Here is a 27,024-nt window from a genome sequence, read left to right on the forward strand (position 1 = left end):
GCCCAGAACTGCACTGTTTCTTCTTTGTTAGGTGTTGCTGTCTCTCCATTGATGGATTGGTAGAAACATTTCTGGTTCCCTGAAATTGGAGTTTCTGCCTGTTACCCTCTGGGAAAAGGTTCCACTGCATTCGCTGTAGAACAGCTAGATTAGGCAATAGTTTTGTCCCCTGGGCTATTAAACTCCTGAATAATCCTGAATAATCCCTTCTCACTCCATGGGTACACATGTGTGTAGGACTGATATTTATTAGGGATAAAGATTAGAGGAGGGGATTGGGTAAAGAATATATATTACATATTATAGTAATTATGCTATTTTTATTTTATTGCTTGAGCCAATTGCAACAAAATTTCATTTTAATGTACACTTTGGTGTATAGTGAAATGACAAAAATTTATCCTATCCTATCTTATCCTAATTCGAGCTTCATATCTACTGATTTTCTTGGCTATGGCTGCTTTATTAATTCCAGTGCTTCTTTGATCTTCCTTGTCTCTAGGTGATACTTCTTGATCAGATATTCTTTGGTGGTCTTGTTCTTCAGCTTCTTTTCTTTCTTCTAGCTTGCTTGCATCTGATCTTAGCATGCAGGTCTTATTTTCCAACTTGATCTTCCATTTTGGTGTTGCACTGTTTGTTGATGCACTGTTTGGCTTTTTTTTCTTGTTTGTTGATTTTGCATCCAAAATCTTCAGTTATAATTGCAGTTTGCTGTACATCAGTTGGTTTGTTTCTTTCAGTGAGCTGGTTCTTATATTCGATATTACAGTATTGGCATCTTTTAATATTTTTGCTAGCTGGTTTTTTTTGTAGCAAGCTTCAGTGCAGGCAACCTTATTCTGTTGTTTTTGTGGTGTTCTAGATGCTCTGTTATTCTCCGTTTCAGTTCCTCTTGTTTTTCAGTTAGAGGAGTTTGTTCTTTCTTGGTAGAGGAGAGGGTGCCTGGTTTGGGAATGAAAACAGTTCAGTAGCAATGCTGGCTTCCTCCACTACCAACTCCCCCTGGTTTGTCTTTACTATCTGAGCTTAATAATATCATCATCATTTGAATGAGCAGATCAGTTGTGTAAACAATAAAATATTAGCAGGAGGACTGCAATTGCATTTTAATCTTTTTGCTGTAATAAAAGCTGAACTACTTGAGGCAAACCTCTGGTTAATTGCAAATAGAACATCCATGAAAATATCAGTAAAATACAGCCTCATGCTGCTTCATAGTGCTAATTATCTATGCAACACTTGATCACTTGGCAAGCATCATATTGGAAGGACAAGTGAGCTTTGCTGTCTGAGGCTGAGCAATAGTAGCCTTTTTATTTTTCTGGGGGCAAAATCTCAACCTGGAAGTCTGAAGTGGGGCTGATCTATTTTTTGACAGATGGCCTATTTTCTTATAATAGGGCTATATCACAAATACAAGAGAATAGGAGATGCTGAGAAGATATAGGGATGGCATGGATTATTAGGGATGTTTAAAAACAGATCTGTTAGACAAAAAATCAGGCTACCCTTGCCTTCAATTAGCTAAAGTTTTTTTTCTTTACATAATATTTTCTAATCATATGAAAAATCATATTCGTATGGAACCAATTAGAAAAATACATAACATGGATTGTCTTATTTATATCAGAATATATATAAAAACAATTAGGCATCTCTGGCCAAATTGTATGTTTAAATGAATTCTAAAGAGAACAGAAGCTAACTAAATCTTTGGTACAAAGCTAATTCCAACATCTTTCTGCAAATTTGCGTAGTTATTAAGTGCAGTTGTTTACAGATTCAGAATAACAAAACAGCGAATATGGAAAATGCAGAAGTTTGGACACCCATTCAGACAGTCCTTAGCACCTCCTTTGGCAAAAATAACAGCTTCCGAAGATTTCCTGTAGCCAGCTAAGAGCCATTTCTATTTTTGCTTTTGGACTTTTCCCCCCACTCACTTTTGGGGGAAAAGGTAGTGGATCCCATCAAGTTAGCGGCTTTATTTCAGAAAGCTGTTGAATGGAGAATTGCTTGATCATCATTATAACATCACACACATATTTGAGCTGCTTAAAGGATAGAATTTGGAAGTGGTAAGTGTGAGAGAGTTACAGTAGGGCAGATCTCATTGTTCAGAACGTCAGTGTGTTGTATTAATTTTTTTTCCAGGAATACCCAAATCTTAAAGGTATTCAGTATTATTGTCTGAAATTAATGAATTAATGAAAAATAATAATCAATTGAGTATATTATATTAATTTATATATTTATATAAAATATAAATAAAAAATAGTGAGTTTGTTTTGTTTCATTTCATGGTTCCAAAAACACCATTCAGGAATGTTGCAAATGTCCAAACACCAGGTTGCTATCTGCTGTCTAAAGAATATGCATTTGAGAACTGTACTTTAGCATAGCACTCAGATCCTGACCATGAGAGTCCTTTTTGTTGCTCTTTCAGTTAATTTGCTTTTGAACAGATTACTTTGTAATTTACTCTTGCACAGTGCTGTCACAAGGGGAGCTTCCGTGTACCTGATGAAGTTATTTCAGTGTGCTATGACTCTTCACTGCTATGATAAATTGACTCATGAGTTGAAGTGGCATCTGTACTAAATCTTGTTTTCTGCACAGTCTCAAATAAATGTCTCCCTAGTCTATGACAAAATAATGGTTTTTATATTTTGATAGCATGACTTCGATATAAACAACATGTTAATATCAGAACTTGCATTACATAGGCTTTGACTGATGGGAAATCTTAGATGCTCTCTAATGTACATAGCTCACATAGTTAGTCCAGAGCTTTTCTTCAAGCCTGTTTAGTTGAAAGCCCTTTTTTAAGAGTTCTGAATGCTTTCCAGTTCAACCTTAATTCAAAAAATAGCATCCTCTTTATTATTACCCTCTAGAACAAGGCACTGAGCAGTTGAATTCCTTCCCCCCGACAGCCACATGGTAGTCATTGTGGAGGGAGCAGGACCAATAGCTCCCAGCCCCTCATGAATTAAGAATATGAGATGGGGGGAGTCTTGGTTATTCCCATACCACAATTTATCAGGAGCAAATATCTACTCCTAATTTCTGTGTCATTAAGTTTCTCAGTGTCCTTTTTTCCCTTTGCAGGTGACTTGGTTTGAATGCTTATGTTGAGTGTCACAGCAGTAGATATAGCCATTCCCAATTTATCCCAGCATAGGATAAAGGCCTCTGGAATAGTGATATCTAAATCAACAAGACATACACACATACACACATACACACACACACACACACACACACAGTGAAAGCAGTCACCTAATTTGGATTTTGCTTTTAAAAATTGTGAACTAACTATTTCAGTGGCTTCTTTTAGGACTTCTATTCCATTTCCCTCTCCTTTTTTCCTATTCAACCCACCCGTTCTTTCAGGATCAAATGTGGTTTCTCAAGTGTCTCATGCATTGTTTCTTAGTGGTTTCATTTTGCCTATTTATTTGTCATGAAACCTTATTTAGACATTAGCCTGTACATGTAATGGCTTGAAATTGAGTAACAAGTGGCACATGCACATTGATCCCACCCTTTATTCTTCTCAACTTCCATGTATTCAGAAAAGCCTGAAAGGAGCTGTTCTCACTTAAGTATACCTCTCAGTCTGGCCCAGGATCCTTCCTTAGTAAATCTTGGATCATGTACAGAATTCTTCTTTAAGTGAGAATGAGTCCAGTTTCCTTTCCATCTCTCTGCAGTCCTTGTGAAAGCTAAGGAAAGTAGGGGCAGAGTGCCATTCAGAGTCCCATTTTCTACCCAGTGTCTGAATTCAGACAAATGCCTGAAGAAAGCTTAAGTTCCAGTCTCCTGGGTAGTGCGAAGTCTGAAAAGGAGAACCAATGAATGCAACATCCCAGTCCTGGGAGTGAAAGCTGCCCAAGAAGCATGAGAGTGATGAGCCAGCTAAAATGCTTATGTTGGGCAACTTTTCAGCACTGTTTTTGTTGATGATCAGCATCTCAATTTTTTCGCCTACAAATTTTGTTCCAGTACTAGCTTAAGAATAAATGCGAAACACCTGTTGGAAACAATAACAATGTTTAATTTTTATATGAATGCTATAGAAGGCTATTTAGGCATACAGTTAATGGAATGTCTTCTACCAAAACTAGCAAATAAGCACATAGCAGATGTGGTGGATTTCGGCGGTGCCACTGGTTCTCAGGAAGGAGGGAGCTCATTCCAAGGAGGTGGAGGAGATAAGCGGAGGCACAGTCTCGGAGGCAATGGTGGGAAAACGAAGAGGTGCAGGATAGCCCTGCCTTAGAGCCTCCCAGGTTATTTCCCCTGACGTTAGATAGAGTAGGTTTAGTCTGTCAAGATTCTATCTATTTGGTGTGAGCAAATACAGAACTGGAGTTTGAATGGACTGACTCTTCGTTGTTCTTGGGCTGGGCCTGACAGCAGCTCGTTCATAAATTGTTGATGTGATTATTCTTTCATGGACGCCAAGATCATGAACTTGCAAAAAGGCAGGAAAAAAATCCTGAGTTTGATAGGATTGAGCAAGTGCTATGTTTCAAATACTGGAAGTGGTTTTCAAAGCCACAGGGAAGCATAATGCCCATATATCTTACACTTTCCAAAGTGTTCAGAGAATTATTTTAGCTGGTGGGGTTTTTTGTTTTGTTTTTGTTGGGGACCAGTGGGTTGGTTGGTGAATTAGTGTTGGTGTTGGATATGGAAACTCAGACTTTAATAGAATGAGCATTGAAGTTGGATTAGGGAGCCAGTTCAATAATCTTATGACTATTAGATATGGTAAGAAAGTCTTACGGTCTTAATAGTCTTAAGCTTACAGTACCTAACTACCATTGAATCTTCATGCTACTGTGCTTTGACATATTACCCTCAGTAGTGCTGAAGGGCATTCAGCAAGTTTCCTTATGCTAACACTTAATGTAGCCATATTTTTGCAATCACTTGTAGAACATGCCTGCAGTAATAGTCATGTAATTTCTTCTTGATGGTCTTAGCTGGCAGTCCTAATATTTGACCATAATAACACACTATGAATATTATTTATCTGGAGGTCCATTCGTAAATGTTTTTATGTTCTCTTCCTCCTTCTCTGCAAACTGCTATATTTTATTTATTATACTTTATCTTTTGTGTTTGTTGGTAATGCTAATGTTGGTGATATTATATAAGAATTTATATAGTAATTTATTGGCAGTCACGTTCAACAGAAAGAGGCTGCTCAATCGTAGCTGGAGTAAAGTATCCAGAGCAAAATAGTCTTTTGAGAAAAGTTGTAGATGGACTTCCAGGGAAGAAATGGAGAACTGAAGATGGCTCCACTAAAAGCGGAGCCAACAACCGCAGCAGAACGAAGACCTGGCGAGTAGACTGGCTGTTTGTAATTCTTCTTCGGACAAGGAGAGGACTTGAGATTGCCTACAAGTGCTCCATATAGTTGGTCCTTGTGAGGAGACCACAAGATGGGAGTAGCAGTGCAGAAAAGATGGTGTTGTGTGACCCAAGGGCTAGGCTTAGAGGTATCACTTGGGGTTGCACTTTTCCTTAATTAGCTCTGTGCTGCTCAAGGTATTTAAAAGTTCCCCACTAAGTGTTAACTACTTGCCAAGCACAGGAAGTGACTGCAAATGAAAATCAGTTTGGAAGTCTTTGAAGTTATCAGGGTTGGTGTGATTTCTGGTGGAGAATAGAGCTTTCAAAGCTCTCGTAGCTCTTCTTAATATTATTATTAAAATATTACTTGTTAAATAGGTACAGGTAAAAAAATTTTGTTTGCATAGTTGGATTTGCAATTTGGACTAATTGGGGTGCAGTTTTTTTAAAACATGCCAATAGGTTTTGGGGAACAGACTGGTATGTCTTTTGAGGGGGAGGCAGCTAGTAAACCAATCTTAATAAGCCATTTGTATTTCCTGCAGTTTTGTGTACTTCTGGGACTGTTGTTAATGCTGTTGGAAATAGGAAGGAATGCAGTTGAGTCTCGGTCATAATATCCTCAAAACTTTTCTTCATTTGGCACTGATTCCCCATTGGCTTTCAAATCCTTTGGGGCCAAACTGCATGTGATATTCAACACAAGTTCAAGCAACTGTGTATAACCTACTGCTTCTCTTTGGGGGGGAGGGGGGGCGGGAGCTGTGGAACATGGAACCTGATCTTTGTTCCCATTCAGATTGGGGTCATATGCCGGGGAAGGGTAGTAAGTAATAATTACTTAAGCATAATTAAGCATATTTAAGCCATTGTGCTATAAAAACTTGTTTAAACGTATGAGATACAGTCATGTGAAAAGGTTAGTGCACCCCACTGAAATTTTTGACCGTTTCAACATATTTTAATATACAGATATTTCATCTTCATTTCAACAATATTGATAAATAAGGGGGATATAACCTAACGAATATCATGTACCATTTATATTTTGTAGTCCATTGTGTCACTCAAATGAACCTAAATGCAAATTTTGCATGTAGAAAGAGCAAGTATACCCCTACATTTATCACTACCCCAAATACCTAAAATTTAAACCAAGTGCACCAGATCAGGTGCAAATGATTAGAACATCATTAGAGAGGATCCGGGAGGAACCTGTCTTACTGAAACCTCAGACCTTTAGTTTGATTTGCTCTTTGTTATTGGAGGGTGTGGTATCACAATGCCGAGACTGAAAATGCTCTCTGAGACCTGCAGAAAGATTATAGATGGCTACAACCCTGGGAAAGGATTTTAAAAGATGGCCGAACAATTGGGCATCAATCATTCCACTGTCTGGAAGATCATCTACAAGTGAAAAAGATTTCAACCGACTGCCAACTTGCCCAGGCCAGGCTGCCTCAGCAAGTTCAGTCCATGAGCAGAACATCTTGTTCTCTCAAGATGCTGAAAGAAGTCTCTAATAAGAACCCCAGAATTTCATCATGGGACCTATAGGTACCTCTCACCATTATTGATGTCAAAGTGCATGAGTCTACTATTATAAAGAAGCTGCACAAATTAGATCCACGTGGGAGATGTGCGAGAAGGGAACCTTTACTGTCCAGAAAGAACATCAGGGCAAGTGTAAAATTTGCTCATGAACACCTAGGCAAAGACCAGGGCTTCTTGAACAATGTACTCTGGGCAGACAAGACAAAGAGTTATTTGATCACAGTACCAGAAGACGTGTTTGGTGAAAACCAAAGACAGCATTTCACCAGAAGAACCTGATACCAACTGAAAAACATGGTGGTGGAAATGTTATGGTTTGGTGCTGCTTTGCTACATCACGGCCTGGGCAGCTTAACATCCTAGAACCTACTTTGAATTCTTCATTGTACCAGAGGGTGCCTGAGAATATGTGAGGCCATCTGTCAGAAGATTGAAACTCAACCAGAAGTGGACCTTGCAACTTGACAATGACACTAAACATTCCAGTAAATCCACCAAGGAATGCTGAAGAAAGGAAAGGAAAGGAAATTGAGGGTTCTGGATTGCACAGCTGAAAAAATTCTGCATGGTGGAGTGGGAAAAAAATTCCTCCCAGTCAAAGTATAAGAGATGCCTACTTGAGGTTGTTTCTGCCAAAGGAAGCAATACCAGGTATTGGAGCCGAGGATGTAGTTAACTTTTTCCACAGAACGAAATGGTATATCTGTTAATTTTTTGTTGAATAAATGATTGCACAGTTAATTCTTCATAGTTTTTTTGTTCAGTTGTATCACCTTTATATATTGTTTGAATGAAGATAAAATATTGCTATGTCCACATATGTTAAAGAAAAAAGAAAAAAAAACTCCACATGGGTGTACTTACCTCTTCACGTAAGTGTATGTCTGGGTGACTTTCTGCGATTGCTTTTTCAGTGTCTCACTGTTCTCTTGTTCTCCCAAATACGATATTTCTTCCTTGCTTTGGTGAATAGCTTCATATACTAATTATTGTTACAGATGTATTTTAAACGGTTTGACTTGAAGTTCAGATCTTATGTCTGGTAAGGTTGGATAAATACTATAGTGCTACAGGCAAAAAGTATGGTTTAGTTGTTTTTATTACATGTTAACGACTTTGTTTTAGGCTCTCATTTTCTCACTTGAATGAGAAATTCAGTCTAAGATGGACTCTACTGAAATGCTGGATTTCAGCTATTAGAAAGAATTCCTTTCTTTTTTTCCTCTTGATAAATACATGTATTTGTGATGAAGTTAAGCAGTGGCTAGCAATTCAGCTGCTACGTGTATCAAGTAGGATTGTATAGTGTGGGGGTGTATTTTGAAACTGATAAGAAATATTGAAATGTTCACAGAAGAAAATGTACTTGTATTTCTTCTTTTTTCCTAGAACACATCAGTAATGGAGGATCAGAATGAAGATGAGTCTCCAAAGAAAAACACATTGTGGCAGGTAGGCTTGATTCAAATACACTTATTTTCTTTATCAATATTTAAGTTTATCTTTAGTAAATTACACAGTTGCTGTTTAACTGTTTTCTTTAATGCTGTTTTTATTTAATATACTGTTGAATAGGGAGCAGCTTTAAGGGTTTTTTTCCCTAAAAATGCTAAACAAGATAGAATTACTAAAAATATTTAGTTGATCTCTGAGGCCCCAAGAAGCTCATCCAAAGTTCTTTATAGTTGTTCATCAGTCTGGTGTACTATCTGATACGTTTATCCGTGATACTCTTTTTTATGCCCACCTTCCTTACATTCGAGATTCTCTGCTAACATACTCTGAATTCCCATTACTTTCTTTGATCTCTTTTCTTTTGCAGCTGATCTAATAGCTCTCTATAGACACTAGGTGGTGCTGTGAGTGCAAAAATAGAGGTGCATATAAGATTATGAACGCTGCTACCATATTACTTTTCCAACACTAACGTTAATAGCTGTGGAGATAAACACATTCTTCTGTCACTTGAATATTTTTTTTATTTTGTACTCATACTGTAGAGATTGGAATTGTCTACACAATGCCAAGCAAGGATGCTTAATCAATGCTTGACTTTATACTTACATGCTTTATACAAGCAAACTGTTTTTAAGAACTGCAAGTTATTACAAAATGGCTTTGAAAAAAGCAGACCTGAACAGGTTAAGTCAATACCAAATGTTGATTTGGTATTGACTTAACCTGTTCAGGTCTGCTTTTTTCAAAGCCATTTTGTAATAACTTGCAGTTCTTAACAACAGTTTGCTTGTATAAAATTGCAAAATACTGTGGCAGATTTTTTGTACATTGATTTGCCATCGAGTTGTTTTCAACTCTTAGCAACCACGTAGATAGATTTTCTCCATGACAATCTATTCCTAACCTGTTCTTTCACGGCTCCCAATGGTGCAGTCATCACCACTGTAACTGAGTCCATCCACCTTGCTGCTGGTCGTCCTCTCCTTCTCTTTCTTTCCACCTTTCCCAGAATTAGAGCCTTTTCCAGAGAGCTGGGTCTTCGCATAATGTGTCCAAACCTTTGCATAATGTACCCAAACTTCACATAATGTGTTCGAATTTTGTACTTTAATATATGGTGAATGTTAATGACAAACTTACCTAGCCACAGTGACAGTGATGAATAGATAGGGCATTTAATTACCATCAGGAATGTTATTAAATTGTTATATGAAGAACAGTAGCTTGTTCTGTATTTGGGGAAGGGGGCACAATCAATCTAGTGACAGTATTGCAAACGCTAATTTTCATAATGACAACCAGATGGAAACAAAGTATAGAAAGAATGTTCCAGGTGATAAGAAATTTCTCATCCAGGATTGGAAAAAAGTACACCAGTGGGCGTTTCTTGGAAGCGAATCAAACTCTTTAGACTAAATGTATCACATGCAAAATGTGGATATCCAAGCAATTGCCACTAGAATCTGTAATAGAATATCTGTAACATTCTAAAAGTTAACGGTGAAACCTAATTTTTTTACTTGTGTTTTTAAAAAAGCAGATAAGCAATGGAACTTCATCTGTAATAGTCTCAAGAAAACGACCATCTGAAGGAAACTACGAAAAGGAAAAAGACTTGTGTATTAAGTATTTTGACCAGTGGTCTGAATCAGATCAGGTTGAATTTGTGGAACACCTCATTTCACGAATGTGTCACTATCAGCATGGACATATTAATTCTTACTTAAAGCCCATGCTGCAAAGGGATTTTATCACTGCTTTACCAGGTAAGTTCCATTGCATGTAGTAAACAAATTAAAATAAAAATGGTTATATTTGATTAGAAGCTTAACAATTTTTATTCGTCACTAAAAGAATTGTTATTTTATGTACTTTGTTACTCTTCAGTCTGAATAATTATGACGGCCACTGGATGCCAGTATTGTTCCATTTAAACATAGATTTTGAATGGTGTGTTTTAGATGGGGTTGTTGCAAATTACTACATTAAAGCTTTTCCTAATCTTGAACCTTCAGGAAGGGTTTGGCTTGTAGAGTCTTGTACTGTGTTGTACTCACCTGTGCTTTTCCTAGCTGCGATTAGAATCTTGTTTGGAAGAAAGGCAGTCTCTCTGCTCTTTCAGCTGTTCTACTCAGGTTTTCTCTCTCTCTCTCTCTCTCTCTCTCTCTCTCTCTCTCTCTCTCTCCCCCCCCCCCCCCCCGTAATTTTACATCTGGTGTCATTAGTATTCTTTTCTGCACTTTTGAAGGAGAAACATTTGTTAAGGGTGGGATTTAACTGTTCAAAATACCCTAATACCCAGATTCTAAATAGGTTAATTGGAAATAAGTTCATTGTAAATCCTCCAATGTGGTCAGAATTTAATTAGTTTTAAACTCATTTATGTTTCCATGCTTCCTATTCTACAAGAAGATGCAAGAAGGCTTTCCATTGGAGGGGATGGAATGTGGATAGATTATTCCTGCAAAGCAAGAGATGGGAAGGGCCTCTTTAGAGCCACCATTGTGGCTAAGACAGAAAGAGTGAGCTGCCACAACCGTGGCTTGGGTTCATGTCAAAGGGCTGTGGGAGTAGGGAGGCGTTTTGTGCTTGCTCCACTTTTGCCACCAATACTTTTGGAAATGTAAATAGAGAAAGTGGTAGTGGGGAAGAATAAATACACATTCCTTGAAAACTGAAGCTTCTGTTTGAAAGTTGATCTGTCTGCAGGGGACAGCCTGAAGCCCTTCTGGTGGTCCTGAGCTACAATCTCCAGTATCTGTTATCCTTGGCCAGACTGGCTCCTGGGACTTGCAATTTAACAAGCTTTGGAAGAGCTCAGTTGATAAATGTTATTTTTAAAAATAAGGTTATTTATTTTTGCCCAGGTGTAACCCCAATGAAATCTTTACCATTATTGTGAAAAGGGGAGGACTACACAAATTCATTTATCAGCATGACTGAGATTGAAAATCCCTGGTTTAAAAGATGCTTTATATTGAATCCCTGGAATTCCATTCAACTATCTGAACATATGCATGCTGCTCTTGAAGTGCCGTAGAAAGCCTTGTAGGTGATGGGAACAAGGGGAATTGGGGTAATAGGCCTATAAACATCAGGTTTTTGAGCAGTCATTAAACTATTTTTTTAATTAGAATTTTATTAAGTTTGAAACAAAGATAAAAACTACAAAAAAGAAAAAAAACTACAAAAAAACCTAGAAGAGTGTAAAACACGACAATTTTTTTTTGAAGATTACATAAAGAGGTGACTTCTGACGTTCAACAAGAATATATAGCAATTTCCATAATCAATCCCTTACTCTAGATTAAACCAAAATCACATTATTTCTATAAATCATTCCATTAGCACATTATAAAAATCACTAAATACAATTGTTCCTTCCCCTTATATTAAAAGAAAAAGAAATATTGGGGGGGGGAGTTGATTTGGATCAACTCCCCCACAAAAGGATTTAATAATTTCCTTCCTACCACTGTTCTATATATTTCTGTCCACTTTAATAAAAATAAAATTATAAAAACATTTAAATTGTCTACTTTTATATAATTAATAATGTTATAACAATCGTAACCTTATTAGAACTAAAACCAGAGTTGTTATATCTTATAAATCTTAAAAATCAAACTTTAAAAGCAATCCAGATATAAATTGTCTCTATAAAATTAATAATACTACGATTATAACAATCTTAATCTTATTAAACCTAAAATCAGGATTTATTGTTTATACCTTATTAATCTTAATCCAAATCATTGAAAAAAATATGAAGTCAAACAAGCCTTAAAAGCAATCCAGATAAACATTCTCAAATCCTTACCCCACTTCAAAATAGACCAAAGCGTTTACATATCTCCACAATAAACCCAAGGCATTTTTCACAGATCAAAAAGCCTAACTGCCTCCCTTAAAAAATCAGACTTCTCAGCAAAAAACCTCCCATAGAAAAGAACCTCTTTTTCCCCATAACTTTCCATCAGAAAAACAATTCCGTTTATAATTTGCAATTTGATCTGTCCATGTAATTCCTTCAGTTCCACAATCTGGTCGTCATCAGCAAAAACTTCGATCTCACTATCAGTAAAGACATTTCTATAATTGTCGTTGAGTTCCTCAACTTCTTCCACACCTTCCCCAGCCAGATGACACATTTTAAAGCTGGTATTTTCTACAGTGTCCCAAATATCTTGCAAAATAGCCTGACAAGAGTCAGAAAAGATCTGTTTAATGGACTGTTTAATTTCACAACGGCATTCTGAGAAAGTCTCCTTAAAATCCTCCATGTTTCAGGCGGTAAATTATGGCACCCCCTAGATACTTGACTAGCAAGAATGGGAGTTAATGAGTTAATGGAAAATCTCCAAAAGTTGTTGACACAAGAGGAAGTATGCTAACAAGCAGCTCCCAGGGAAAGTAGCCACAGAAAGCTGAAGATTCAGAACAGCAGATTTAACATATAGGAAAATATTAAATTCTTCGAATTCAACACAAAAATAATAGCAGGGAGGTGATTATTTTATTCTCAATCCTCCTTAGTAGTTGAAAGGGAAACAAGCCAAAACTTTAAAAAAAAATTATAAAAATTAATCCCAGAAATAACGATAAGAACCAAGTCTTTTCCTTGCTGTAAAAAGTCCTCCTAGGGTACATAACTTTAAAAAAAAAAAAGGGTGATTTAGAAATGGGGTGGCTCGACTTAGTGTCTCTTTAAGGCTACAGCGCAGCTTGGAAATGGTGATGTCCTGGCCTCCCAGCGGCTCTTACCAGATTAACGCAGAGGCTGTTTGTAATTCTCTGGCTGCAAGTCGCCGTTCTGGAGGGCAGATGGGATGATTCTGAGCATTTTCTTTGTCCATGAAAACACTCCGGGCTTCAGGAAAGAGCCTGCCCGCACCCAAAAAAACTGCCACATTGTCAGTTCTGTCTGTGGATCTCACGGACACAGCTGTTTAGTCGGCCATGTCCCCCACTGGAAGCCCGAGCAGTCATTAAACTACTGAGAATAAAGAAATATGGCAAGGAATAAGATGCAAAATATATGTCCTTGGTTCAACATGCAAGCTAGTTATAACTCTAGAAATGTGGAGGTCAGAATTACATATTTAAAAAGTCAAACAGTAGGTTTTATTGAAAAGTAAAAGGGAAGCCTTATAATTGGTACTGCATAGGAAGTTTGATAATAGATTAGGCCTTTGATTGTGTCGACCACGTCAAGCTGTGGAATGTGCTTAGAAAAATGGGAATCCCAGACCATGTAATCGTCCTCACATGAAACCTATATACAAGTCAGGAAACCACATTATGAAGAAAATATTGTGAAACAGACTGGTTCCAGGTTGCAGGGGAGTGAGACATAATCTCATGTATACATTTCCCTTATTTATTCAACCTATATGCTGAATATATATTAAGGGAAGCTAGATTGGAAGAAGATGAGCATGGTTTTAAAACTGGAGGAGGAAACATCAATAATCTGTGCTATGCTGATGACACTACTCTGATAGCTGAAAATGCAAAGGATCTGTAAGCTCTAGCAATAGAATCAAGAAGCACAGTAAAAACTGGGACTAAAATATAAAGAACACCAAACTAATGACAGCAGGTACAACAACCAGAATTGTCAGTGAAGATGTTGAAGTGATAGATAGCTTCTGCTTTTTAGGATCAACCATCAACCATAAAGCACCACTGAAAGTTCTGAAGGACAGGTTAGGGACAGATTGTCATGGAGAACATCTGTGTGGTTCAACACTGACTTGATGGCACGTAATCAATCAGTCAGGCAGTTAGACATCCCTTGATTACATTTGTAGAAATGATTTTAAGTAAATGGCTTTCCTATGTCCACTGAAATATCAATTTATCATTCTTAATATGTTGCCACTCTTAAGTGCCTTCAGTGGTGCTTCAAAAAGAAAGACAAATTAGAGAACCTTGTTTTTATTGCCTTTCTACAATATTTAGTCAAATGTATAAGAATGATAATTGGACGAATTGACTGTGCTAGTGGCTCATTCTCTGTGATAGTGTGCTGGCTTTTCATTATGGTTGTCATCAGCCTTTGATTCTGACTTCCAGGTCTCTCTGTTCTATGCGACCTTCTGTCTTGTTTTCCTTTTTATTGTTTTTTTTTCCTTCCTATAAGCTTTCTAATTCACTGTTGCAATATTTGACTCTTTTTAAATTTTCTTTCCCCCACCCTGGTGCTCTTTCCATCACTTGGAACAAAAGCCATTTCTTTTATTTTCAGTACTTTCTTAATGATCCATTTCCTTTGCAGTCTATAATTTTTTATTAAACATTTTTCCTGACCTGCTGCTGCTTGATGTTCCCCAGATTCATCCCTGCTATCCGTCTTTTAACTTCTTACTTTTCTTTTCTTTGGCCTTCTCTTTTTTCCTCTCTGTATTATTAGATCTCTGGTAGGGATGTGCAAAATATTTCAAATTCAATATTGAAAACACCCCATTTGATGTTTGCCTTACACTCAAAATGCATGTCCTGCATTCAGAATGTTTTCTAAGGGATTGGTCACTTTGGAAGTATTTCAAGTTCAGAATGGCTCAGTGTCAAATTTGGAAGACATTCAAAATTATTGAAACAGTTTGTTTCGAATGCAGAGGAACTGTTCCGAATTTGAAAAATGGGTTTCAAACTTGAAACACGATACAGTACTACTTTATTTAAAATGGTTCCACTTTGGAACATGCATATTTATTTATTTATTTAATTTTTATCCCATCTTTATCATCTTTATAAATAACTCAAGGTGGCGAACATACCTATTACTCCTTCCTCCTCCTCTTTTCCCCACAACAGCAACCCTGTGAGGTGAGTTGGGCTGAGAGAGAGTGACTGGCCCAAGGTCACCCAGCCGGCTTTCATGCCTCAGGCGGGACTAGAACTCACAGACTCCTGGTTTCTAGCCTGGAGCCTTAATCACTAGACCAAACTGCTTGCATGGAATACATTTAGTTTTCTTTATAGCCATAACGTATCTGCATTTTTCAAAAATAAATTCGATTTCCTTTCCTAAATACATTTTAAAATATTCATAAAACTGCAAGATGGGAAGGAAAAGGAACACCGTTTCTTTTCTTTTCTTTTCCTCTCCCCCACCCCTTCTGTACAACTGGAAGCAAGCAGAGTTGCCCTTACTGCTCAAGAAAAGTTTCAGCTTTGCGAATGAGGCCAGTGTTTGTACTAAGGAGAGTCTGGCCGTTATGCACAAGGGTGCCCTGCTAACTCCCTTTATCTGAAGCATCAGTAAAGTGCTGTAATTCCAAGGAATATGCATTTCACCAGCAGATTCCCTAAACGCTTTAGATCTGGATTGTTGGGAATTGATGCAATCTCAGCCCCTAAGGGCTCTGAGCCTGGGGCAACTAGAAGCCAAGTGGAGCCCAAACTTGGAAACTTGACATCTAGTCATTCTGGTTGCACTGCATACTCAGACTAGCAGCAGAGTACAACTACAGGCTGAAATGTCAACTTCTGGAAAGCCTTGCCTGGAAGCAATTATTCCCAAGAACATGTTTCTCTGAGTTCTGAACAGCAAGATTCGTTAAGAATGAAGTAAAAGGAACAGCAGAAGAATTCCAGCAAGAACTCTACTTTCAAAAGTGAAACAAACACATTCAGATTAAAGAAGGAAGGTTCTGCTTACTTTCCTTGTACAGTTTCTGTATAAAGGGGATAAGGTTTGTCTTCTTTAATGGAGGAGAGGCAGACGGCACCTGCTGGTTGTGTGAAGTGGCTGCTAGACTTTTTACCAATGTGATAACCAGCTCTCGTACTTAATCAATTCTGGCAAGACACATGAGCATACTTTCAAACTAATCTATCAACCCTCCTATTACAGTTGAGACTATTGATTGACATGCTCAGTTCCTATCACAAGGTACACAGAATTTCTGCATTTCACTGTTGGCTAACATCAGGAGCTCCTACAACCTAACTTCTATTTTCTAGTGGTCCTGGAATGGACTGTCTACCACTCACATGCCACATATTTATTGGGACCCTGATGGCTGTCAGCCTTATTCCTGGAGCCCAAATTCCCATGAAGTACCCATATTTGTTGACAGGTACAGAGTTATTTTTCCTAAAGGAATGTACTGAGAAGACTTTACAGAAAGACTTTATCTGCTCTTCTGCTTTCCCTGCTAGTGCACTCCCCTTTTAAAAAAAAAAATCTGACAAGTCGGATGGCTCCTTCAGGTAATCCATGGAGATTACTACCCCATTTCCCACATTCCTGAACTCTTAGAACAATTATAGAAAGTATGAGTCTTTACTATGATGGACTTCAGAGGAGCTTACAGTATGGTTTATACAAAAATGGTGTGGAAGTTTGAATATGCAGTAAAGCCCTTAACATTGGTAAACAATCTGTCTGTCAGTCTTTGAAAGGTGTATGAATCATGCCATGATTTTCTGGGCAAGTTTTTGACAGCATATTTAGATGATTTGCTGATCTTCTCAGAGGATCATGCTCTCCATAATCAAGTTTGAGTGGTTCTTTAATGCCTTCATGACAACAATCTCTACACTAAGCTAGAGAAATATGCTTTTCACTTACCTCTATTACCTGAATTAGATTTATTAGATCTTTCATTTCCTCTGAAGGATTTTGGACATACCTGGTTAAAATACAGTCCGTGTTGTCTTGGGACCAACTGCCTTGGCACTATGAAAGATGCATAGCATTTCTTGGGATTTGCCAACATTTACCATAAACTAATTCCTAACTTTATGATTTTGGCCATACTATTGGCTCAGTTTATCAAGAAGAATATCCTCTTTAAGTGAGCTTTCAATCCAAACTAACATTCCATTTCAGTCCATCCACCATCCAGTTCCTGCCACCCATTTATTGTACATGTTGATGCCTCTAATTGTGCCTTGGGAACTGTGTTTTTACAATCCTCCCCATGACTTTTGCTGGCCTTGGATCAGAGTAGATGTCAAGAATTGCATCTCTTTGTGCCATATTGGTCACCATGCCAAGCCTCTGATTGGCAAGCCTACAGGTCTGCTGCAGATCCTTCTCACTTGGCAGAAACTGTAGAATATGGTTTTCTGGGGCTGTTAACTGGCCTGACATTGTCAAGATTTCAACACTATTTTAGCAGTACTTTTCTCTAAAATGGCCTTCATTCCTTACTGTGATTTCCTCACTACATCAAGAGAACTTACTTGCTCAGTCAAGAGTTTTTTCCTAAACCGCTCAGGAGCTTCAGGCAATTCAACATCTCCTTAGGGAATAGCTCTAGCAAATGCTCATCATCAGAATGCCCCACTGCCATTGCTGTCGGAGATCACTTCTGGCTTTCTACTAGTATATCCCCCCTATACAGCCATCTAAGATGCTGCATACCAAGTTTATTGGACTATTCCCCTTGACAGCACAAATCGGTTTTATTGCTTTTGACCACACTAAAAATACATCTGGTTTCCCACCATTCTCTCCTCCTTCAAGAACACTTTCCTGCCTCTTATCACCCTCTCCAGTATCAGTGAACAGGATGAAATAATTTGAAGTAGGGCACATTCTGGTCATTTAAGAAAGAAATATCTAACTTTATAAAAAGACAATTGCAAGGGCTCCTCAGACATTGAATGGCCTTAAGAGGCAGCACACATCTCAACTCCTTCACCATTTCCATTTGTAGTATTCTTGCAAACTCAAGCCATCTGACAGGTTGCACAATAGAGCTTTGGCAATTGCCAGTTTCTGACACTCAGGAAGAGGGGTACAGTATTTGGTAAAAGAGAGAGAGAGGGAGGAGTTGATGACTGAGAAGAGAGTGCAGGAACTTGTTTCTCCATTACTTCTCAACCTGAAAGAGGCTATGCTACCTAAAAAAGAAGAACATAGCATTCAGAAATTTTGAGTGTCTCACCAGCTCCAGTTTAAAAAGAGAAACAAAGCCCAGCATCTGGCCAATGAAACTGAAAGGAGGGATGGGAACTGCCAGTCATTCCTCACTGCTGCCACATACCCACATCCCCCTTTACTGTTCTGAATCAGGAAGAAAGAGGGATGGTTCCTATATCTTAGGACCATAGGAGGGGAAGGGTAGAGAATGGAGAGGAGGATGTGGGAACTAAGATGAAAGCCATCGTTTCTCAAGGAAGAGAAGTTAGTTGTATCAACAGCCAGCGGTCTCCTAACTTAGCCTTAAGGAAATACAGGGCAGAAAGTTGGTTAAATGATGGGAAGGATGGGAGAAAGAAATATTGAAATTAAGCTACAGTATAAAGTTAGAATTGGGCCTTCATGTTGACAAAGGAAAATTAACTGTTTTAGTGTCTTCTCCTAGATTGTCACACAGAATCTTTATTATCCATGCTGTGTTTCTGAGCCTTAAGTCAAGTACAAGTCCGGTGCCTAGTCAAGCTATGCCAAGTCAAGTGTCTGGGAAATTCTGCCAAGGTTGACATAAATGTATTTGTTCTCTTACATCTCCTCACTGGAGATGTAATGGAAAATTTAAGTCAACAATTTAAAAAAAAACCACAAATCAACCATTGATTGTTCTTGGTACACTTTGCCTGTGTTGGTATCATTTAAGTTTTACTTACTTAAATGCTTAATTTCCTATTAAAGTATTTGGAATTCATAATTGTATTTCTATACATTGAACAGAAATATTTTCTATTAATAATTCGCATGTTTTTCTGCCTTTTTCCCTTTGGAGAAAATATAAAATTCCTTACTTGGCACATGGGAAATGATCTCCTTGGCATTACTCCCAAACTGTGGAACATACCTGTTTTTAGAAGTGTCAGGAAGTAGCTTGTTTTGTTCTGAATGGTGCTTTTGACTAAAACAGGTGGCAGCGTAGGGCTATCTTTGCTGGACCCAGAAGCTAAGCAGGTTCAGGCCTCCTTAGTATTTGGTTAGGATGGAAATCCTCCGGAGAAGACCAGGTTGTGGAAGAAGGCCATGGCAAACCGCTTGCGTATTGCTGCCAAGAAAGCTACCCAGACAAGTTGCTGAAGTCACTTTTTACATGTGGGAGACTTCCCTGACAGTGCTGTTATTAATAGAAGTTCAGGCCTTGATGTATTTTCTTGTTCTCATTTCATTTTTGGATTCCTGTTTACCACCTTGGTGGTTTTTCAGGAGGAGATAGAAAATATTCTGAACAAATAACAGGTACCCCAGTAGCCTTTCTACAGACGCTTTGCTTTCTGTATCCTAGAGCAATTAAAGATCTGCCATTGTTTGGGGAACCATTTGCAATGTAATACAAAGGTGCATTATGCATGAAGAGCTGTCTCCATCTTTTGTGACCTACTTGGTTAATTTTGTAATCTTAAGAGTAGCATTATGTTACTAGCCCAAGTAGTGAGTACTAATTTGTTACCAAAAAGTTTGTGTTCCATTGCAGTTTTAAAATCTTACAAGTAAAGAAGGGGGAGGGGGGAAATTGTGTTTGCATAATCTTGAAGGACATATAAATGGCCTTGAGACCATTTATTCTGTCAGCTGTTCTGAATTAATCTTATTATTGGCTAATGTAACATAAAAACAAAACATTCTGAAAAAAGATCGTTTTGTATAAACTTAGAATGTTCGGCTAGCTCCCTCTTGCTACCATCCTTTCTGAAATGTGCACCTGTCTGCATACACATAAAATGGAAAATATTTGTGGTCTCTGGCTTCTTTTTAATGGAAAAAGTGATAATTATGATATGAACTTTTTTTTAAATGGTAGTAGAATGTTTAGTCTGCATAGACTGTTCTTGTCAAGTTAGTTTGTGGTTAGCAAGTAGTGGTGAAGGCATTTGTTTCAAACTTCAGGCAGGCTGTCATGTTACATGATAGAGCAGATGTTGGTAGAGTAGAGGCTGTTCCTGGATTTTTAAGTGTCAAGTTTGGGTTTAGTCTCCTGGTTACAGAGAAAAGGGGGTTACCAAGCATATTTTTTTCCTGTGTATCAGAGTGAAGTCACAGATCTGCTCCACCCAGCATTTTCCTATATAATCAGAAAGATATAGATTGACTTGAATTATGTGCTGTTTATTTTTTAGTTATTTTGTATCAAGTCACATGTTTTAATTGATTGCTAGCCCTTCCTTGTGGATTTGGTAAGAAAGTTTGAACATATAGTATAAAATAATGAATTTAATAAATGAAGGTAAGTGATTGGGCCTTTGGACCCTTAAGAGTGAATGAATGGTGAATGATGACTAAGAATGGTGACTGTTTGGTGAGCATCTGTTTAGACGCAGGTGTGTTTGATTCAAATACATGGTTTAAGCATAGGTTGACTCAGACATGGAAAAGAAATCAAATGTTTGCTCTTTAGGAATCATACCAAAATCTATAAATGTGAGAAAGCATATTGTTGATTTAGGAAAAAAGTATGATAAAATGAATAGGCTTGAATTACAGAATTTTCCAGGAATGTGGAGTTGACGTTTGGTTGCTGAATGCGATAGGAGTGATATATTCTGGAGTGGGAGCCTTACCCTGTTTTGTGATGGGAGTTTGAGCCTATACGTTTTGAATTCGACTGGGTTTGGGAAGCTGTCAGTACAGCTGCCTGTATACAGGTAGTCCTTGCTTAATGACCATTCAGTGACCATTTGAAGTTATGATGGCACTGAATGAATGGTATTTATGACCAGTCTTTGAAGTTATGGCTGTTTTAGTGCCCCTGTGGTCACGTGATCAAAATTTGGGCACTGGGCAGCCCACTTGCATTTACAACTGCAGGGTGTGCTTCAACTCCTCCCACCCACCCATCTGCCCCTCAACTCTGCCCTTTTGGCTGCCCTGCCCCCAGCTGACCTTCGCCATCTTCTTTCTCCCATTTCTGACGCTGTGCAAGGCCTTCCCGAGAGGCCCTCCTCATCAGCAGTGGGAGGAAGAAGACGGCGAAGGCCATCCAGGGGCAGTGGAGGGCAGGGCGGCCAAAAGGGTAGAGAGGGGGGAGATAGGCGGGCGGAGGGAGTTGAAGTGGATGTGAGCATGGCAGGGCAGGTGTGGTCCTTGCCTCACAACTACAACTGGGGCTACCGAAACTGCCATCACTAAGTGGTGCAGTCACGTGATGTTTCACCTAACGACCACATCACTTAGATATGGAAATTCCTGTCCTAATTAGGGTCGTTAAGCGAGGACTACCTGTATATCCATACCCTTCCTAGTTGGCTAAAGCTGCCTAGGAATTGACGTCCAGGTCCAAGCAGTGATGAATTCATCCTTGAATGACAGGGTGGCCCTACTGCTTTGAAGGAGGTGGTGGTGTGCCCCCCCCACACACAAAAAGCTGTCACTGAACCCAGCCACTAATTTTTTTACTGGTCTCCAACCTTCCCTTGTGGGGAAGGTTATAGAAAAGATAGCAGGGCTGCAGCTTCAGGGGACTCTGGAGAAAGCAGATTATCTGAATCATTCAGTTGATTTGCAGACCTGCATACCGGATGGAGATGGCATAGATCATACTTATGGACAACCTCTGGCAGGACTAGGATAAGGGTGGTATAACTTTCCTGGTCCTGTTTGATATCTCAGTAGCCTTCAATACCACTGATCATGGTTTCCTTCTGGATCGTTTTTTTTTTTGGTGGGGCGGTGTTCTATATTGCAGTGGTTCTTTCTCTGAAGTCAGTTCCAGTTGGTGTTAATAATGGGGAGAGATCAAGCCTGAGACATTTCTTTGTGGGGTTCCTCAGGGCAAAATGCTTTCCCCACTCCTCTTTACAAATCCATCTTGTACACCAATTATGCTCTTTTCTGGATCAGAAAGTCTCAAGGTCACTGATGCCTTAGTCAACTCATGATTGGATTACTGCAATGCATTCTACATGGGGCTGCCTTTCAAAACTACATTGAAGCTACAACTGGCCCAGAAACTGGTGGCAAAAGTGGTTATGGTTCACCCGGGGAATAGTTCTGTTCCCCAAATGGGTTGCCATTCTGCTTCAGGGCAGAAGTCAAGGTGTTGTTCATTGTTTAGAAAACACTTTGTGGCTCAGGACCTGGTTATCTGCAAGATTGCCTCTCTCTGGTTATGTCTGTCATTCTGGTAGATCTAAAAGAGTAAGCAGGCTCCAGATCCCATCATTAAAATCATGTCATCTAGAGGGTCCTCAGAGATGTGTCTTATTGCTACTTCTGCCCTGTGTTATAGTATCCTCCATGAAGCCTTCACAGCATCAAGTTTGTCATTTAGGAAAGCCCTTAAAACCTGGCTCTGGGGTAGGGCCATTTGTCACTCTGCAGAGTCACAAATTGGAATCTGCTTCCAAATCTACTTTTTCTCAGATCAGTGCCATTCCCCATTTAGGATTGGATTGGCTTACATTGCAGTGCTTTTAATCTGGCAGATTCCCCGCACAAATGTTCACCTTGTTTCTCAGTGCCAGAAAGTTGCTGAGGATGTAGAAATTGGGGGCAAATTTTCCTGGGTGGCAAGAGTTGTGATGGAGGTTGTTGCTTTTCTAGACAAGCAGTGCCAAGCCAGGTCAGGCCAAAGACAATGTCAGCTTTTAGCTGGAAGATCATTTTTCTTAAAGTAAGGTTGAAAATTACGTAGTACCATTTAAAAAGTTCAAAAGAAAATTAAACTGAGGAATATAAATGGCTAAAATTTCTCCTCCCACATAGAAACCTATTGAAATAAAATTAATATTTACAGAATTAATATTTTGTTTCATTTCCCTTTTTCCAAAATTTTCCTTTTCTATATAATTAACTAAATAAAGCCCCCCGCCCCCCAGGGATTAATTAATGAAGAATTAATTATCGTCCCTATATAGATCTCTTGCAATAAAATGCATGCTTGCACATTGTAAAATGTATGTCTTAAAATAGTACTGTGTATTTCCCCCTCCCTATTTCAAGTATAAAAATCCTTCAGTTTCAGTTGTACAATTTATTGCATTACTTAGTATAATAAAATTGACTGGGTTTTTTTCCTTCTTTTCCACCCAATTTTTAATTTGTTCTTTTCAAAAATGTTGTCTGCATTTAGGACAGAGTTCAGAACAGATGGAGTGTCTAGGATGTACAAAGTCCCCCTACCCCTGTGTTTTTCCTATGCCATTTTATCTTCAGCCAGTGGTGGCACAGGACACACCTGGCAAAGGGGAGGTCTGTTCAGCAAAGTATTTGATTACTCAATTTATCACATCCTCTGAATTTATAGGAACTCCAGAACATCATATATGATCATATTCTGTCCCTTGCCTGTCATTCTAGAACTAGAATAAACCTGAGATAAAGAACACTCCTTAATCTTACTATATTTAGATTCCGGTGTGTCTGTCTCTTTCTGATAGGAGAAGATAATGTTCCGTATACTTAGACTACTAGTCAAGATCAATAGGCTTTACACCACCTTGAGCTTTAGAAATGGAAATACTTAAGGTTTTGATTTGAGCTCTGATTACTCATAAGGTGCAATTCCTACCTAAATAAGCAACCAAGTGTCTGAATTTTTAAAACTACAGTTGGAAAATGAACTGCTGCTTTCTATTATAAAGCCTTAATTTCATCTATTAACTTTTGGATTACATAATTGTTTTGACCTACCCAATGGCAATTTTGCTTTACTACAACTGAAAGATGTTTGTAAAATCTGAAGGAAATTAAACTTTTTTTTAAATGCATAAGCTGTTAAGGTTTTTAATATTTTTTTTGTCCTTTGCCCCAAAGACTGCTTTTTATGTCTTTCTATCTAAGTCACCCTGGAAACTCATACTATTTCAGTGCCAATGGCACATTTGGGTAGAAATAGCATTTGTGGTTGGTACTTTTGTTTTCTTTCTTTCATTGATATTGCAGGGGAAATTTTGCGTTTTGATTTTATCTTCTGCAGTGTGGTATCCAACTTGGGAATTATAAGGCTTTATTATTATGATTGAGTAATCTTTTAAAGTTTGAAAATATTAAGATAGGAATAATCTTTTACTGATTCTGAGGAAGGTGAGTCCTAGAAGTAGCTTTCTTCACAATCAGATTGCACTTAACTGAAACTGTGACATCCTGTATTATGGATTTTTTAAGCTGTCCCTTGGACACTGTCCAGGTTCCTATTTGTAGACTCCACAGAGACCATATTGGTTTATAGAATCAAGTGCTACTCTCGCCTCTTGTTCAGGTTCATACAGTTGCCTCCTAACTAAGGCTACCATTTTGAAAAACTGTAACTTGATATTATATGGGCCAGCTCTTTGTTCAGGCTTCTCATATATGGTCTGTCTTCACTGACCAAATTCTGTCTCAGACTAGATCCATTTGTTCATCTGCATTCTACTATAGCCTTTCCCAAACTGGGATCCCCCAGATATTTAACACTCCAGCTTCCATCAATCTCAGCCACTGTGACTAGTGATCAGGATAATGGGAGTTGATAATTAAAGTAGGAGTTGTAGATCAAAACCCGTATTGCAGGAAAAATGTAATCGTTTTTGTAAAATTGAATGGGCAAAACTATTAACATTTCCTTTTTTAGCTGTTTGCATAGCATTGACAGGATTGCAGGAGCTCAGTGTATTACCCTTTATGTCAGGAACCATTGTGTGCAAATTTTACAAACTGTGTGCAAATGTTTTGCATACCGTATTCTCTTTTTTAAAAAGAAAATATATCTGAAACAGATCTGAAGCCCTTAAAGTTACAACTTGGAGTCTTATTCCACTTTCCAATGGGAAATTATCTGTACTTTTGCAAGCCTGATGTACAGTTATGAGGGCCTGTAACATTTCTGAACATGAAAGCAGAGTTTTTTAGACCTTTAAATGTCAAAGCCAAGTTCTGTGGTGGGTTTTGCTATGCTGGCATAAAATGTTCATAGCATTAGTTACTATGGTAGGCTTCTGACTATTGCCTTTTTAGAAAACAGGATTATCTTGTTTAAAGATGGAGACCTGAGTTACTCCTTTATAACCAGCCTACATTAAATGGACCCATGGCTTAAATTTACATATTCTAGAGCAGAGTATTTCCAATGCTATTGAAAATGCAATGCTTGACGGGTGGTAGTAATACTACTTTCTTACCCTAAAAAAAAGATCTATTAAGGATTTGCAGACACACATACTAATGTTAATTTTGCATTGCAAGCCCTTCTAGCAGGGATTCCTTGAACTTTGCTCTAAATGCGTAATCAGATAAGATCTTTTAAATAGTTATCTTCGCCATTTCTGTAGGAAAACCATGATGTACCAAAACCTCTTCTTGTAACTTAAAATTAAGAGTCCATCTCATAGATTATTCTAGTTATAAATAAAGGATATTTTTTTGTAATAAATAATGGGTTCATTTTTGATAATAGCTTTTTTTCCAGCCTGGTAACCAGTGTACATAAAAAATAAAGGTCAAGATCCAGAGACTGTACAGTACGGCTCCATATGTTACTGTTAGCCATTATATTCTTTGCTTTTGGCTTAGTATAATACATCAACTCATTTATTACAGCTTAGTGCAGAGGGTGGAAAAAGTGCAGCCATTAGCAGGTTTTTTGGGGTAATCCCAGAGCTCCCAAGATTCAGCAGGCCAAAAAAATGGGACTTTAGGGAGCCTAAGTCACCCACTTCAACACCCCCCTCCAAACTTAGGCCTATTCTGGGGCTTGGCCCTGTTCAGTTTTGGAGAGTGTTTCAGCATACTGGACAAAGCCCAGTGCAACTTTCATTTTATACACTGCTTTCAGGCTACCATACTCATTCAACAAATCACATTTTAAAAAGTAGCTGAAAATTGTGAGTGAATGCTGTCAGAAAAAATAATGAAAATCTTGCCCTTAAGCATGTTTAAGTAGCTCTCTGGATCCCAGGGGTCCAAAAGATCAATTTTTTGTATGGACATCTTCAGTTCTTTATATTGAATCATACCATTCTGTGGAATGCATTGTGTATATTACATGACATTTATCTGCAATCCTAAATTCAACAATTTCACAGTTTGAGAAGTATTGTAGATTTTAAAGTGTTTGTTACACAAAGATTGACAACTCTTCTTTCTCTTCTCCTTCTCTCTCCCTCTCTTTTTTTTTTTTTTTTTTGATAGAACAAGGCTTAGATCACATAGCAGAAAATATCCTCTCCTACCTTGATGCCAGATCACTCTGTGCAGCTGAGTTGGTTTGTAAGGAATGGCAGCGGGTTATTTCAGAAGGAATGCTTTGGAAGAAGCTTATTGAGAGAATGGTACGAACTGATCCACTCTGGAAGGGGCTCTCAGAAAGGAGGTGCTGGTATGTATCTGTGTGAAAGGAATACTCATTCTTCCTCCTTTACAATGGAAATATTTTCCTAATGTACTGGTCAATGTAGAATAAAATGCAATGGCAACCCTTCATGAAGAATTATGTACTCCAGTTCTCTTCTCAGTCTTTTTGCTTCTTGACTTGGCTTTGATCCTGCTGTTTGCTTTGAGCGTGTATTTCATTGAGGTGGTCTAATAGAGGCCAGTGCAGGGAGGGCTTTGTACCTTGCGGCAATGAAGCTATTAGCATTTAGTTACCGAAAGAACAGCCATAGCCTTCCACGCTGTTCTATGTGATAAAGACATGGAAGGTAGTGTCTAAGCCTCAGGGAGATGAGAACACATCTCTAGTTGCATCCAGCTACACAAGCATTTCTCTCCAGGGCTACAATAGTTTCACAGGTTTGGGA

At 38.3% G+C, this 27,024-nt stretch overlaps 1 protein-coding gene across 8 annotated transcripts in view; it reads left to right on the forward strand.

The window, feature by feature from the left end:
* Window positions 1–27,024, forward strand: part of FBXW11 (F-box and WD repeat domain containing 11) — a 91,797-nt gene that overhangs the window by 38,531 nt on the left and 26,242 nt on the right. For 5 of the 8 annotated variants that reach the window (XM_063315695.1, XM_063315712.1, XM_063315731.1 and 2 more), the window contains 3 exons: window positions 8,317–8,379; window positions 9,923–10,151; window positions 26,417–26,603. In XM_063315695.1, coding sequence (XP_063171765.1) covers window positions 8,317–8,379; window positions 9,923–10,151; window positions 26,417–26,603 — 479 coding nt within the window. The remainder of the gene's footprint in view (window positions 1–8,316; window positions 8,380–9,922; window positions 10,152–26,416; window positions 26,604–27,024) is intronic. The other 3 variants (XM_063315702.1, XM_063315722.1, XM_063315760.1) reach the window with 1 other exon arrangement.

The sequence above is a fragment of the Candoia aspera genome, chromosome 1, assembly GCF_035149785.1.
Source record: "Candoia aspera isolate rCanAsp1 chromosome 1, rCanAsp1.hap2, whole genome shotgun sequence".
NCBI lineage: Eukaryota > Metazoa > Chordata > Lepidosauria > Squamata > Boidae > Candoia > Candoia aspera.